General features: G+C 37.7%; 1 protein-coding gene across 1 annotated transcript in view; it reads right to left on the bottom strand.

Annotated features, from left to right (window-relative positions):
• The window catches only part of MEIKIN (meiotic kinetochore factor), a 136,381-nt gene that overhangs the window by 45,433 nt on the left and 72,954 nt on the right, over positions 1 to 17,994 (bottom strand). The window contains exon 11 of the mRNA XM_065918164.1: positions 13,384 to 13,503. Coding sequence (XP_065774236.1) covers positions 13,384 to 13,503 — 120 coding nt within the window. The remainder of the gene's footprint in view (positions 1 to 13,383; positions 13,504 to 17,994) is intronic.

Here is a 17,994-nt window from a genome sequence, read left to right as displayed (position 1 = left end):
ATTTGAATCAGTTCTAATGAGGTGGATGAAACTGGAGCCTATTATACAAAGTGAAGTAAGTCAGAAAGAAAAACACCAATACAGTATACTAATGCATATATATGGAATTTAGAAAGATGATAATGATGACCCTCTATGCGAGACAGCAAAAGAGACACAGATGTAAAGAACAGTCTTTAGGACTCTGTGGAAAAAGGTGAGGGTGGGATGATTTGAGAGAATAGCACTGAAACATGTATATTATCATATGTGAAACAGATTGCCAGTCCAGGTTCAATGCATGAGATAGGGTGCTCAGGGCTGGTGCACTGGGATGACCATAAGGGATGGGATGGGAAAGGAGGTGGGAAGGGAGCTCAGAATGGGCAACACATGTATACCCATGGCTGATTCATGTCAATGTATGGCAAAAACCACTACAATATTGTAAAGTAATTAGCCTCCAATTAAAATAAATAAATTAATTTTAAAATAAATAAATAAATCCCACATGCCACAACTACAGATCCCACATGTTGCAACTAAAGATCCTTCATTCCACAATGAAGATTGAAGATCCCACATGCTGCAACTAAGACCTAGCACAGTCAAACAAATAAATTAATTTTAACAACCTGCACATTGATATTAAAAGGAGCTTCATTCTTAATTGCCAAAACCTGGAAGTAATCAAGATGTCTTTCCATAGCTGAGTGGATAAACATCCAGACAATGGGATATTATTCAGCTCTAAAAAGAAATGAACTATTAAGCCTAGAAAAGACATGGAGGAACCTGAAATATACACTAATAAGTGAAACGAGCCAAACAGAAAAGGCTATACATACTGTAGGATTACAACTATACGACATTTTGGAAAAGGCAAAACTATGGAGATAATTAAAAGATCCGTGGCCGTCAGCAGTAGGTGAGGGAAAATGAATAGGTAGGACAAGAGGATATTTGAGGCAGTGAGAATACCCTATATGATATTATAATTACAGACATACCTCTTTTATTGCTCTCTGCTTTACTGCATTTTGCTAATACTATATATAATTTTTTTTTTTTTTTTTTACAAATTGAAGTTTTGTGGTGATCCTCTGTTTAACAAGTCTGTTGGCGCCATTTTCCAATAGCATTTGCTCACTTGATGTCTGTGTGTCACATTTTGGCAATTCACACATATTTCAAATGCTTTCATTATAATTATATTTGTTATGGGGATCAGTGACCTTTGATGTTACTATTATAATTGTTCTGTCATTTTTTAGCAATAAAATTCTTTTTGCAACCACAAAATTAAAAGATGCTTGCTCCTTGGGAGGAAAGCTATGACAAACGTAGACAGCATATTAAAAAGCAGAGATATCACTTTGCAGACAAAGGTCTGTATAGTCAAAGCTATGGTTTTTTCCAGTAGTCTTATACGAATGTGAGAGTTGAATGACCACAAAGAAAGCTGAATGCCAAGGAATTGATGCTTTAAAATTGTGGTACTGGAGAAGCCTCTTGAGAGTCCCTTAGACTGCAAGAAGATCAAATCAGTCAATACTAAAGGAAATGAACCCTGAATATTCGTTGGAAGGACTGTTGCAGAAGCTGAAGCTCCAATACTTTGGCCACCTGATGTGAAAGGCCAACTCATTAGAGAAGAGTCTGATGTTGGGAAAGATTGAAGGCAAAAGAAAGAGGTGGCAGAGGATGAGATGGCTAGATATCATCACTGACTCAATGGAATTGAATTTGAGCAAACTCCGGAAGATAGTGTGCATGTGAGTGTGCATGATAGTGTGCAGAAGAAATTGGTGTGCATGTTCATGGGGTTGCAAAGAGCTGGATGTGACTTAGTGACTGAATAACTTTTTAATTAAGATACGTAAAACAATTGCAGGATTTCCCTGGTGGCTTAGATGGTAAAGAATCTGCTCACAATGCAGGAGACCCAGGTTCGATCCGTGGGTCAGGAAGATCCCTCGGAGGAGGAAATGGCAACCCACTCCAATATGCTTGCCAGGAGAATTTTGTGAACAGAGGAGCCTGGTGGGCTACAGTCCATGGGGTTGCAAAGAGTTGGACACAACTGAGAAACTAACACACACAGAAAGCTATTGCACACTTAAATGACTACTATATATTATAAACATAATTTTATATACACAATGAAACCAGAAAAATTCTGTAACTCACTTTATTGTGATATTCACTTTATTGCTGTTATCTGGGACTGAACCTGCAATATCTCTGAGATATGCCTATAATATTCTTATACTTTTGTCCAAACCCACAGAATATACAACACCATGAATGAAGTCTAATTTAAACTACGGACTTTAGATGATTATGATATATCAATGTGGGCTCATTCTTGATTTAAAAATGTACATTCTGGTGAATGATATTGATAATAATTATGGCTATGCAGGTGTGGGAGTAGTGAATATATGAGAGTTCACTGAATTTTCCTCTCAATTTTGCTACAAAACTAAAACTTTTCTAAAACAAATTTTAAAGTAAAAGGATACAAAAATATACATCATGCTAACAACAGTCAAAAGAAAGCTAGAGTAGCTATATTAACATCAGACAAAGGAGATTTCTATGCAAAGAATATTACCAGGGATAAATAAGGCCTTTCATGATAAATGGGATGAATTAATCAAGAGGATATAACAATCCTAACCACTCTTAAATGTTTATACACCTAGTAACAGAGGTTTTGTTTCACATATAAAATATGTGAAATATATGTTCAAATATGAAATATGTTTCACATATTTTATATGTGAAACAAAAAAGGACAGGACTAAAAGGAGAAAGAGACAAATCTACCATTATAGTAAGAGATTTCAATATCTCTTAATAATCAATAGACTAAGTAGGCAAAAAACCAATCAACCTGACCAATTGACATTTATAGACCACTTTACCCAACAAAAGCAGAATACACATGATTCTCGCATACACAGAACATTCACCAAAATAAACCATATGGGTTATAAAACATATCTCAACACTTTATGGCAAATAGATGGGGAAAAAATGGAAACAGTGACAGATTTTATTCTCTGGGCCTCAAAATCACTGTGGATGGAGACTGCAGCCATGAAATTAAAAGATGCTTGCTCCTTGGAAGAAACGCTATGACAAATCTATACAGTATATTAAAAAGCAGAGACATCACTTTGCTGACAAAGGTCCGCCTAGTCAAAGCTATGCTTTTTCCAATAGTCATGTACAGATGTGAGATTTGGACCATAAAGGAGGCTAAGCACCAAAAAATTGATGCTTTTGAACTGTGGTGCTGGAAAAGACTCTTGACAGTCCCTTGAACGGCAAGATCAAACCAGCCTAAAGGAAATCAACCCTGAATATTCACTGGAAGGACTGATGCTAAAACAGAAGCTCTAATACTTCGGCCACCTGATACAAAGAGCTGACTCATTGGAAAAGACCCTGATGCTGGGAAGGATTGAGGGCAGGAGGAGAAGCGGGTGACAGAGGATGAGATGGTTGGATGGCATCACTGATTGAATGGACATGAGTTTGAGCAAATTCCGGGAGATGGTGGAGGACAGGGAAGCCTGATGTGCTGCAGTCCATGGGGTTGCAGAGTTGGACATGACTTAGCAACTGAACAAAAACAACAAATTTAAAAGGAATCTAGGCATATAAAGTATAGTCTCAGATCACAATGGAATGAAATTAGAAATCTGTAACAGAAATATCTCTGGAAATTTTTCAGATACTTGTATAATAGCGCACTTTTAAATGGCCCAAGGATGAAAGAATAAATACATAGGGAAAATGGGAAGTATTTGAACTGCATGAAAATGAAAACACACCGTGTCAAAACTTGTGGGATGTATCTGAGCAGAAGGTGAAGTAAATCCATAGTTGAAGTAAACTGTGCTGTGCTTAGTCACTCAGTCATGTCCGACTCTTTGCAACCCCATGGACTGTGGTCTGCCAGGCTCCTCTGTCCACGGGGATTCTCCAGGCAGGAACACTGGAGGGGTTGCCATGCCCTCCTCCAGGGAATCTTCCCAACCCAGGGATCGAACCGAGTCTCCTGTATTGAAAGGTGGATCCTTTCCCGCTTGAGCCACCAGGGAACCCCATGAATACTGGAGTGGGTAGCCTGTCCCTTCTCCAGGGGATCTTCCCAATCCAGGAATTGAACCGGGGTCTCCTGCATTGCAGGCGGGTTCTTTACCAGCTGAGCCCAGCTTACCAGGCAAGCCCAGCATTAAAACTACTATATTAGAAAAGAAGAAAGGTCTCATATCAATGACCTCAGCTTCCATCTTAAAAGTAAAAAAAGTAAAAAAAGAAGAGCTAATTAAACCTAAACTAATCAGACTAAAAAAAAAAAAATAATAACATCAGAGCAGAAACCAGATTGTTCAGAAAAAAGAGAGAGAAAACAAATGATCAATACCAGGAATGAGAAAGATTATATCACTACAGATGCCCATATACTAAAGAATAATGGGAGAATATTATAAATATTTGACAGTAAATTTATAGGAAATAGACAAATTCCTTGAAATACACAAACTACCAAAGTTTTCTCAAGAAGAAAGAGATAAGTTGAATAGCCCTAAAGAGGTTATACATACTAAGTCGCTTTACTCGTGTCTGACCCTTTGTGACCCTGTGGATTGTAGCCCGCCAGGCTCTGCTATCCATGGGATTCTCCAGGCAAGAACACTAGAGTGGGTAACCATGCCCTCCTCCAGAAAAAGGTAGTAATTGTAACATTTCTTTTCAACAAAGAAAATTCCAGGCCTATATGGCTTCAATAGTGAATTCCACCCAACAGAAATAATTTAAGGCAGAAATAATACTATCTCTTCTCCAGAAAACTGAAGAGGAAAAAATACTTCCCAACTTATTCTATGAGCTTAATCATTACTCTGATACCAAACCCAGACATACACTTTATTTATTTATTTATTTTAATTGGAGGCTAATTACTTTACAATATTATAATAGTTTTTGCCAAACATCCACATGAATCAGCCATGGGCACACATGTGTTCCCCACCCAGAACCCCCCTCCCACCTCCTTCCCCATCCCATCCCCCAGGGTCATCCCAGTGTACCAGCCCTGAGCACCCTGTCTCATGCATTGAACCTGGACTGGCAATCCACTTCACATATGATAATATACACATTTCAATGCTATATACACTTTAAAAGAAAACTACAGACCCTCATGAACACTGATGCAAAAATTGAAGCAAATCAAATCCAACAATATATAAAAAGAAAAATACAACCAAATAGGGCTTACTCCAGGATGCAGAGTTGGTTTAACACTAGAACATCAATCAATACATTATATTCAATTTGCAATCATCACTTCACCATATTAACAAACTGAAAAAGAAAAACCCTACGATCACTTTAACAGACACAAAAGCTATATTTGGCAAAATCTAGCATCTATTTCTGATAAACTCTCTCAAGCATATTAGAAATAAAAGGTAACTTCCCCAAACTAAGAGAAAATATACAGAAAACCTACAGATAACATCATACTTAAGAGTGAACTACTAAATGTTGTTCATCAAAATATAGAAACAAGGCAAGCATATCTGCTCTCCTTACGTCTCTCTTTAAACATTGTACAGGAGGATGGAATCGGTGCAATTATGCAAGAAAAAACAAAAGGCATCCATATTGGAAAGGAAGAACTACAACTGTTTTTATTAACAGATGACATAATTGTCTATGGTCAAATAGAAACTTTAGGGGGAAGTACTACTAGAGCTAATAATTAAGATTAGCAAGTTTACAGTATCTTTATTATGAACTGAGTGTTTGTGTCCCTACAAAGTTTATACGTTGAAGTCATAACCCTCAATGAGATTGTATTTGGAGATAGAGTCTATGAGAGGATGATATGAGTTCACAAAGGTGAGGCCCAATCTGAGAGATCTGGTGCCCGCATAAGAAAAGAAAGAAACATCAGAGCCCTCTCTTTCTTTGCATGGAGAGAAAAGGTCATGTGAAGTCATAGCAGGATGGTGGTTACCTACCAGACAAGAAAAGAGCCCTACCAGAAAATGAATAGGGCAGCACTTTGGTCGTGGACTTCCTGGCCTCTAAAACTTTGAAAAAATAAAATTCTGTTGTTTAATCCCCCTAGTCTATTCAATTTTGTTATGGTAGTCCAAGAAGACTAATATAAGGATCAACAAACAAAAAAGTATATTTATTGGACTTCTTCTTGGTGTTGCAGTGGACAAGAATTTGCCTGCCCATGCAAGGGACAGGGGTTCGATCCCTGGTCCAGGAAGATTCCACATGTGTCAGAGCAACTAAGCCCATGTGCCACTATTTTTGAGACCATGCTCTAGAGCCTGCAAGCCACAACTACTGAGCCCGCATGCTGTAGCTACTGAAGCCTGCATCCCTAGGACCTGTGTCTGTAAGAAGAGAAGTCTCTGTGATGAGAAGCATGTGCACTTCAACAAAGAGTAGACACCACTCATTGCAACTAGAAAAAACCTGGACAGCAACAAAGACCCCGTGCAAACAAAAATAAATACATATTTTTTCCATAATTTTTTAAAAAAGGAATCAGTTGGATGGGAGGGGAGTTTGGGGAGAGAATGGATATATGTATATGTATGACTGAGTCCCTTCACTGTTCACTTGAAGCTATCACAATATTATTAATCGGCTACACCCCAATACAAAATAAAAAGTTAATAAAAAAGGAATCATTTTTTAAAAAGATATATTTCTATATGCTAGCAATGAATAGTGAGAAATAGAAATTAATAGCATCAAAAATATGAAATATTAAAATTAGGTGAGAAATAATGATATCAGGTGGGAATAATGACCTGTACAGTAAAAATTTTAAGGTATTAAAGAAGACCTAAATAAAATGGACAGATGCACTTTTTTCTTAAGATGGGAAAGTCAATCTTGTTATGATGTCAATTATCCTCAAATTAACCTATAGAGTCAATGCAATCCAAATCAAAATCCCATTAGAGTTTCTTGTTTTTTTTTTTTTTTTTTGTAAAAATTGATAAGCTAATCCTAAAATTCATACACAAGTGCAAAGGACCTAAAAGTCAAACCAACTGAAAAAGAATAACAAAGTCAGAGAGCTAATACTATCTGATATCAAGGATTACTATAGTGCTACATTATTCAATACCACATGGTACTGGTATAAAGATAGACAAGTAGATGAATGAAACGATATAGAGAATCCAGACAAAAACCCATACATATATGTGGAAACTTTTTTTCAGCAAAGATGCAAAGGCAATATAGTGAAGAAAGGATAGCAGTTTCACAAATGGTGTTAGAGTAATTGAATGTCAATATGCAAAAAGAGGAACTTGAATCCGTATCTTACATCATTTAATAAAATTAACTCATAGGCAAAAATGTAAAACTTTAAACTATGAAACTTCTAGAAGAAACCACAGAAGACCTTTGTGACCCTGGGTTAGGCAAAGATTTCTCAGATATGACAACAAAGGCATATTCCAATAACAAACTGACAAGTTGGACTTCATCAAAGTTAAAAATTTATGCTCTTCAAACTGTTTCACAAGCAATTACATATTATATGATTCCATTTATATGAAATGCCCAGAAAAGGAAACTCAAGAGATATAAAGTAGATCAGTATTTGCCTGGGGCTGAGAACAGGGCTTAAGTATAAATGGGCATAAGGGATCTTATTGTGGGTAAAAAATGTTCTAACACTGACATACAGTGATGCTTAAACTCTCTAAATTTACAAAAAAATCATTTAACTGTAAAACTTTAAATGGGTAAATTTTATTATATGTAAAATATACTACATTAAGGTTTGTTTTTCATTTTATTTTTAAGAAGACAGTAGAAATAGTGTGAAAAGACAAGGTGTCCACTGGAAGAATATTCTTCAAAGCATATATCTGATAAAGGATTTGCATCCAGAATATGCAAAGAACTCTCAAAATTCTACAATAAGAAAATCAACTGATTTTTTAAATAGACAAAATATTGGAACAGATATATATCACCAAAAAGGATATGCAGATGTCAAATAAGTACATGCTGCTGCTGCTGCTAAGTCACTTCAGTCGTGTCTGACTCTGTGTGACCCTATAGACAGCAGCCCACCAGGTTCCTCTGTCCCTGGGATTCTCCAGGCAAGGATACTGGAATGGGTTGCCATTTCCTTCTCCAATGCATGCATGCATGCTAAGTTGCTTCAGTCATTTCCGACTCTGTGTGACCCTATGGACAGCAGTCCACCAGGCTCCTCTGTCCACAGGATTCTCCAGGCAAGAATACTGGAGTGGGTTGCCATTTCCTTCTCCAAAATAGGTACATGAAAAAGTGATTAACATCATTAGTCCTTAGGGAAATACAAATTAAAATCACATTACGATATCACTTCATATCTATTAGAATGGTTCAAATTAAAAGACTGGCCATACTAAGTGTCACATGTAAAGAAGCAAATTTCAAACACTGCTAGTAGAAATGTAAGATGGTATAACTTTGGAAAACAGCTTAGCAATTTCCATTTTTAGGTATTTAGCCAAGAGGAAAGAAAATATACACCCATATTGTAAAAGAATATGTATTATAACACTTGTTAAAACAATAAGGAAGATTTTATTCAAAACCTGCAACAGTGGTGTTGCAATAGCAGAGAGAGGTTGTGTCCAACTCCATATACAGCAAAGATAGCTGGGGATTTAAAGCCAATGGACAGTGAAAGCATCAGAGGATGGGAAAACTGCTAAGAGGAGAGACAACAAGGGTAAGGAGATTCTTGCTAAACTGATCTAAGATACTATGATTTATGAAAGGAAATATATATTTGGTCTTTGCCCCCATTTCTGGCATAGAGCTGAAATTCCCTAGGTGATAAATGAGGTGTCTTTTGTTACATTAATAAAGTGACTTTTGAACTATAGTTAGGATAGGGGCTGGTTGTGAGGGAAACCAACTAGGTAATTAGAGGATTGGGACTTTCAGGCCCATACCATAGCATCTTCTCATAAGGAAGGAGAGAGTAGCTAGAGGTTGAATTCATTGATTTAATCAATCATGCCTATGCAATGAAGTTTCCATAAAATTCCAAAAGGACAGGGTTCAAAGAGCACCTTGGTTGGTGAGACTGGGGAGAATGGCACTCCAAGAGAAAGCATGGAAGCTCTGCACCCTTGAACCATACTTTGCTCTATGCACCTCATCTATCTGGCTGTTCCTGAATCATATCCTTTTATAATGAGCCAGTAATTTAGTGAGTAAAATGTTTTTCTGAGTTCTATGAGCCACTAAAGAAAATTAATCAAACCCAAGGAGAGAGTTGTGAGAATTTCTGATTTACAGCCAGTAAGTTAGAAGTAAAGGACTTGTGACTGGAGTCTGAAGTCTCAGGAGATAGGTCATGGGAACCTCCAATTTGTAGCCAGCCTATCAGGAACACAGGTAATAACCTGGGCTTGCAATTGGTGTCTGAAGTATAAGGTGTTCCTGTAGGACAGAGCCCTTTACCTGTGGAATCTGTTGCTGTCTCTGGGTAGATAGTGTCAGAATTGGGTTGAATTTCATCCACCTGCAATGCAGGAGACTTGGGTTCAATCCCTGGAGAAAGGAAAGGCTACCCACTCCAGTATTCTGGCCTGGAGAATTCCATGGACTGTATAGCCCAAGTGGCCACAAAGAGTAGGACACAACTGAGCGACTTTCACTTTCACTTTCTAGGATACGCAGCTGGTGCCTGGAGGTTGCTTGTTGTTAAGCGTGGGAAAACCCTCCCCATCATACACTCATTGAAACTGGGTCCAGGAACTGAATTAGACTTAATATGCCAGCATGCTAAAGGCAGCCAGAATGGTCAGATATAAGGGGTGGAGGACTTTCTGTAAACTGGTGAGCAGAATTCTTGCTAAAATCATATTCAAGGATGGACATGGAAGCCCAAGGTCAAGGCCTAGTTGAGAAGAGAGCTCAGGATAGCCTCACTAAAGTTTGATTATGGAGAGATTCTTTGTTAATACAAATACTTCACTGAAATGTTCCCAGCAGCTAAATAATCAAAATGTCTATAAAGAGATGAATGGGTAAATAAATTATGGTATACCATGCAATGAAATATTACTCAGCAATAAAAAGGAACAAACTATTGATACACTCAAACACAACAAACTGTGGAAAATTCTTTAAGCGATGGGAATACCAGACCACCTGACCTGCTTCCTGAGAAATATGTATGCAGGTCAAGAAGCAACCATTAGAACTGAACATGGAACAACAGACTGGTTCTGAAATGGGAAAGGAGCACATCAAGGCTGTATATTGTCACCTTGCTTATTTAACTCATATGCAGAGTACATCATGAGAAATGCTGGACTGGATGAAGCACAAGCTGGAATCAAGATTGCTGGGAGAAACATCAATGACCTCAGATATGCAGATGACACCACCCTTATGGCAGAAAGCGAAGAAGAACTAAAGAGCCTCTTGATGAAAGTGAAAGAGAAGAGTGAAAAAAGTTGACTTAAAACTCAACATTCAGAAAACTAAGATCATGGTCTCTGGTCCCATCACTTCATGGCAAACAGATGGGGAAACAGTGACAAACTTTATTATCTGGGGTCCACAATCACTGCAGATGGTGACTGCAGCCATGAAATTAAAAGACACTTGCTCCTTGGAAACAAAGTTATGACCAACCTGGACAGTATATTAAAAAGCAGAGACATTACTTTGCCAAAAAAGTTCCGTCTAGTCAAGGCTATGGTTTTTCCCATAGTCATGTGCAGATGTGAGAGTTGTACTATAAAGAAAGCTGAGCGCCAAAGAATGGATGCTTTTGAACTGTGGTGTTGGAGAAGACTCTTGAGAGTCCCTTGGACTGCAAGGAGATCCAACCAGTCTATCCAAAAGGAAATTAATGCTGAATATCCATTGGAAGGACTGACGCTGAAGCTGAAACTCCAATTCTTTGGCCACCTGATTCATTGGAAAAGACCCCGATGCTGGGAAAGACTGAAGATGGGAGGAGAAGGGGACGACAGGGGATGAGACGGTTGAATGGCATCACTGACTTACTCATGAGTTTGAGTAAACACCAGGAGTTGGTGATAGACAGGGAGGCCTGGCATGCTGCAGTCCATGGGGTCACAAAGAGTCAGACACAACTGAGCGACTGAACTGAAACTGATTGATACACTCGACAATATGGCTAAATCTCAAAACAGCTATGATGTGTGAAAGAAGTCAGACTAAAAAGACAAAATCTCTCTCTTTCTTGAAGGACTCCAAAATCCAATCTGTTATGACGGTAACTAGATAAGTAGTTGCTTGGGGGGCATGAAGAAAGAAATTGTAATATTATAGGAGGAAACTTCTGGTGATGAATATTTTCACTATCTTGATTGTGGTGGTGGTCTCAAAGATGGTTATATACAAAACTTTTATTTTTATTTTATTATAGTCACTTTATAATATTGTCTTAGTGTCTACTGTACAGCAAAAGTGAATCAGCTATATATATATAGATAGATAGATTCCCTTTTTTGGATTTTCTTCCCATTTAGATCACCATGCAGCATTGAGTAGAGTTCCCTGGGCTATACAGAAGGTTCTCATTAGTTATCTATTTTATACATAGTATCACTAGTATATCTATGTCAATCCTAAGTTCCCAATTCACCCCATTCCCCTCTTTTCCCCTTGGTATCCACAGGCTTGTTCTCTATGTCTGTGTCTTTATTTCTGCTTTGTAAAAACAATTGTGTATATCAATACCAGGTTTTCCTCGTGGCTCAGTTGGTAAAGAAACCGTCTGCAATATAGGAGACCACCTACAATACAGGGGACCCAGGTTCGATCCCTGGGTTGGGAAGATCCCCTACAGAAGGAAATGGCAACCCACTACAGTATTCTTGCCTGGGACATCCCATGAACAGAGGAATCTGGTGGGCAACAGTCCATGGGTCACAAGAGTCAGACATGACTTAGTGACTAAACCACCACCATACCAATGTCAACTTTTGGTGACGAATATTTTCACTATCTTGATTGTGCTGATGGTTTCAAGAGTGCTCATATATGTAATAAGTTTAAATTGCACACTTTAAATATGTGTAGCTCATTGTATGTCAATTATATCATGGCTCAACAAAGAATTTTTTTAAGTAACAGTTCCCAGTATCAATAAGGCTCTCAGCAATGGGCTATAATTTTGGGTTTCCCTAGTTCTTCCATGGCACCCCACTCCAGTACTCTTGCCTGGAAAAGTCCATGGATGGAGGAGCTTCGTAGGCTGTAGTCCATCAGGTTGCTACGAGTTGGACAGGACTGAACGACTTCACTTTCACTTTTCACTTTCACACATTGGAGAAGGAAATGGCAACCCACTCCAGTGTTCTTGCCTTGAGAATCCCAGGGATGGGGGAGCCTGGTGGGCTGCCGTCTATGGGGTCGCATAGGGTCGGACATGACTGAAGTGACTTAGCAGCAGTTCTTCCATTCCCCTAAACTCCTATTTTAAACCCTTTTTAATATCCTTAAGCCTCTTATCCTATATTCTTTCTTCCTCTTCCTTTCTCTGGAAGATTATCCCTCAAGTTGCCTCTAGTCTCAGCCTTTCTCCAACCTGGGAGCCAAAATAAACTTTATACTAGAACATTCATATCTCCTGTTTACAGCCCTTACCAGCACCCCCTCTAGAAAAAAATCCAAATTCCTTAACAAGGATTATAAGACCTTCTTTGATGTTGGCCTCTACTTATCTCTACAATCTCATCTCTAGCTTTTCCCTCACCATCTGCATCCCCATCTTCACCTTAGGGTCACACCAGGGTCTAGACACAATAAACTACTACTCATTCCTAAGTTCTGCATTTTTATTTCTTTATCTCTCCATCCTTTTCTTGTCTTATTCTTTCTGTCTCTCTTGTCTGCCCTCTCTCCATTTTCTCTCTCTTTCCCTCTCTTTCTCCCTCCCTCTCTCTTCTGTTCTCTCTTTTTCCAGTCATCCTCTCTCTTTACTCCCATCCTCCCACCCCACCCCCCACCACCATGACTCTTAAGAGTTATGAGTTCTATTAGTACTTCCATATATTCTTGTTAACACAACTAAGTTGATGTCAACAATTTCTATGTACAGACATACTGAGTTTTAGATCCAAGTAGGATAATACTATTTCCTCTGGGGTTTTTTTATTCCTAGGTCTTGATGATGTAAAGTTACAGCTTAATATCCTTTATTTGGAATTATATCTGATAGCTGACTCCACATGTAGATGATGTTAGCCTTAACTGAGTTACAGATCTCTGGAAGTATCTCATATACAAAGTATCCAATATAAAAGTAATTATTTCTTTTAGTAAGTGAAGGAAAATTTGAAACTATACCTCATTTGAAGAACTGTCTTGCAAAGTTGACACAGGAACAATTTCATTTGAATTAACATAATTGCTGACATTTGGAAATAGTTCTTCAAAAGATGTTTTTTGCACTGAGGACAAATCAATCTATAAAAGAATACATTACTCTTGTAGAAGTACAATACTGCAAAACAATCATTTTTAAGTAACCAAAGAAAAGTTGAACTACTCTCTCAATTGAATGATTTTCTTGTGAGCTTGACATATGAATAATTTTATCTGAATTAATTGCTGATATTTAGAAATGCCTCTTCAAAAGATGCATGTTTAACTGGGAACAAATGAATCTATAAAGAATAATACAAGGCTCTTTAGCTTTAAAATTATTTTTAAATAAGAATTTTCATTTGCTAAAGTATCATTTAACTTATACATATTAAGTGGCCCCATCACTTCATAGCAAATAGATGGGGAAACAGTGGAAACAGTAACAAACTTTATTTTTGGGGGCTCCAAAATCACTGCAGATGGTGATTGCAGCCATGAAATTAAAAGATGCTTACTCCTTGGAAGGAAAGTTAAGACCAACTTAGACAGCATATTAAAAAGCAGAGACATTACTTTGTCAACAAAGGTCCGTCTAGTCAAGGCTATGGTTTTTCCAGTGGTCATGAATGAATGTGAGAGTTGGACTGTGAAGAAAGCTGAGTGCTGAAGAATTGATGCTTTGGAACTGTGGTGTTGGAGAAGACTTTTGAGAGTCCCTTGGCCATCCTAAGGGAAACTGGTCCTGGGTGTTCATTGGAAGGACTGATGAAACTCCAGTATTTTGGCCAGTGAAGAGCTGACTCACTTGAAAAGACCCTGATGTTGGGAAAGATTGAAGGCAGGAGGAGAAGGGGACAATGGAGGATGAGATGGTTGGATGGCATCACCGACTCAACGGACATGAGTTTGGGAGTTGGTGATGGACAGGGAGGCCTGGCGTGCTGCGGCTCACAGGGTCATAAAGAGTTGGACACGACTGAGCAACTGAACTAAACTGAACGGAATTGCCCACTAAATGAAATTCACCTACCTAGCAACTACACCTCATGAACTGATTTCCCTGATCTTCCCTTAACTGTTAGACTTCCCCAGTGTTCTGCCTTTGCTTCTTTTTGCCTACCAACTGTACACTAGAGATTTTTAAATCTCTACCTTGTTCCGGAGCACCATACCCCTATCATTATCAGGTTGCTCAAGTTACCACATATTTCTACATCAAAATCAAAATATTTAAAACCAAAGTCATGATCCATTCTCCTTAGTTTTGGATTTCAAGCAGCTCTGTCATGTTGACGCTCCAGATCTGACTACAGTAACCCAGCCTAAACATAGGCTATACCACATGTATGTGTGCCCAGAATGAATTATCAACTGCACTGGGTGGGGACTGGGGGCATCTGCCCTTGCCCAGCTCCTTTTCCTCGTAGAGAGACAGAAAAACTTCAGACCTATCAATGTGTATCTTGAAACAGTGTTAAGAAGGTCACCTGAAAGTGAGACCCTAGAAAACGAAAATCCCTAGAAGCCCTTGAGTCAACTGGCCTCCTTTCAGGGAAGCCAGCCAAGGAATGACAGCTTGGAATTGAGGGGAATCTAAATGACTTATTTGGTGGCAGCAAGCTATGGAATGAACCAAAGGGCAAATAGACTCATTTAATAAAAAGAAGGAAAAAAATGTAGACCTTAAAATGTCAAGCCATTAAGCGCTCTCAAAAGTATTTTTATATATTAAAGACACTAAATATTTACCTACAAAATGGGAGAAAACATTTGAAAATTATTTATCTGGTAAGGGTCTAGTATCTGGAACATATAAATAACACTTACAACTCAACAATAAAAAGACAAAGAGCCTAACTTTTAAATGGCAGAGGATCTGAGTAGACATTCCTCCAAAGAAGATATACATAAGGCCAATAAGCTCTATTGCAAAATCACAATGAGATACTACTTCACATGCCAAAAGATGGATGATAGTAAGTGTTGGTAAGAATATAGACAATCAAGACACTCATACTGCTGCTGGGAATGTAAAATTGTTCAACCACTTTGGAAAACAGCCTATCAATCCTCTAATTATTAACCACAGAGTCACCATATAACTCTGTGATTTTACTTCTAGCTATATGCTCAAGAGAAATGAAAACACACATCCACACAAAAGTTGTATCTGAATGTTTATAGCTCCTCATTATTAATAATAACTCAAAGGCAGAAACAACTCAAATGGCCATGAATACATTACTATTATTAGACCACAAAAAGTAAAGAAGTACTGGTATATACTAACCTTGAAAATACGCTAAACTAAAAGTAGTCAGTCACAAAAGGCTACATATGATTTTATTCACATAAATGTGAATAAATAGCTAGGAAATCTATTGAGATAAAAAGTGGATTAGTGGTTGCTTGGGACCAGATAGTGGAATGGAGGAATAAAGTGATAATGGCAATGGTTAAAAGGAATGGGGTTTCTTTGTGAGGTGATAAAAATGTTCTAAATTGACTGGGGTGATGATGGTATATATTCGTGTATATACTAAAAAACATTTTATATTCTAAATAGGTGAACTGTACCTCAATAAAGCTGTTTCTAAAAGTCCACCACAAAAACATGTTAAATATACAGTTACCATGTAACCCGTTAATTCGACTTCTACTTCTAGGTATACACCCAAGAAAACTGAGAACATATATCCACACAAAGACTTGTCCATGAACACTCATAGCACTGCTATTCATTCAAATACCCATAAACGGATGAATTAGTAAATAAAATGTGATATATCCTTAATATGAGATATTATTCAGCCATAAATAAACAAAATACTGATAAATGCTGTAACATGGATGAATCTTAAAAATATTATGGTAAGTGAAAGCAGTTAGACACAAAAAGCCACATACTGTATGATACAATTTATATGGAATGGCCACAATAAGCAAACTTTAAAGAGACAGAAAGTAGATTAGTAACTTCCAGAAGCTGGAGGATGAGATGGAAGGAATGATAAGTGACTGCTAAGGGGGTGATGAAAAATGTTCTTTAATTAGATTGTAGTAGTGGTTGCACAAGCTTATGAGTATACTAAAAGTCACTGAATTCATACTTCAGCAAGGTGAATTTTAAAAAATGTGAATTATAGCTCAATTTTAAAAAGATGTTGGTATTTACAAAATAGTCAATTAATTAGTTTTGTAGGGGAAAAATTATTTTTAAACACATTTCTCATATATATATATATATGTATTTTTTTAACTCAAAAGATAAAACAAAAATGAATTTAAAAAACAGCCATTTTCTAGGAAAAATATTAAACTTTAGAATACTGGAAAGACTGTGAGCAGGGTGTTCACAGAATACCTTTTTCCCATCTTGCAAAAGTGATGTTTGGTTAACTCTCCAGCTCTGTTTCACTAAGAATCTGATAAAGGTAAGAATGTCAACTATATTACTAGGTGACACTGCTTAGGGTAAAAATGATATCTAGTAGTGAGGAATTATACATGCAATGTAAATTTTAAAAATGCTAGAAAACACACATTTTGGGCTTCCCTGACTCTTGTAATTAGGCATGCCCCTTGTGGGGACCCTGGAAGCTACATCTACGTGTTATTATAAAAGATACTGAATCTTATCTCCTTGAATCTGCCTCTCTCCAGACTGCTATGCAAACTACTATATGAACTTCTGTGAGGACTGCTTGCACTGAAGAGGCACACCTGATCTTACCCTACTTGCAAGCTGTATACCTGGCTCTTCAGTTGAACCTCAGAAGAATTCTGGTTGGGTAAGAGGCAAATTATAGATTCTTAGATGAAAATACAGGGAGAAAACTTCATGACATTGCATTTAATAATGACTTCTTCGATATGTCACAAAAGCACAGACAACAAAAACAAGAACAAAAGATAAACTGGACTACATGTCAATGTATGGCAAAAACCACCACAATATTGTAAAGTAATTAGCCTCCAATTAAATTAAATATATTAATTTAAAAATTAAATTTAAAAAAATGTAAAAGTTTTGTGCATCAAAGGGTACTATCAACAGAATGAAAAGCTAACCCACAGAATGGGAGAAAATATTTGTAAACCATATATCTGACAAGGGGTTCATATCTAGAATATATAAAGAACTCTCACAACTCAACAACAAAAAAATTAACAACCTGATTTTAAAAATGAACAAAGGACTTGAACTGAGATTTCTCAAAAGAAGATATAAAATGACCAATAAGCACGTGAAAAGATGCTCAGCATCATTAGCCATTCAGTCAGTCAGTCAGTTCAGTCGCTCAGTCATGTCCGACTCTTTGCAACCCCATGAATCGCAGCACGCCAGGCCTCCCTGTCTATCACCAACTCCCGTTTACTCAAACTCGTGACCATCGAGTTGGTGATTCCATCCAACCATCTCATCCTCTGTCGTCCCCTTCTCCTCCTGCCCCCAATCCCTCCCAGCATCAGGGTCTTTTCCAATGAGTCAACTCTTCGCATGAGGTGGCCAAAGTATTGGAGTTTCAGCTTCAGTATCAGTCCTTCCAATGAACACCCAGGACTGATCTCCTTTAGGATGGACTGATT

Source organism: Muntiacus reevesi, chromosome 1 (assembly GCF_963930625.1).
Source record: "Muntiacus reevesi chromosome 1, mMunRee1.1, whole genome shotgun sequence".
NCBI classification, from domain to species: Eukaryota; Metazoa; Chordata; class Mammalia; order Artiodactyla; family Cervidae; genus Muntiacus; species Muntiacus reevesi.
Note: the sequence above shows the minus strand (reverse complement) of the source record. Positions and strands in the feature narration are given on the sequence as shown.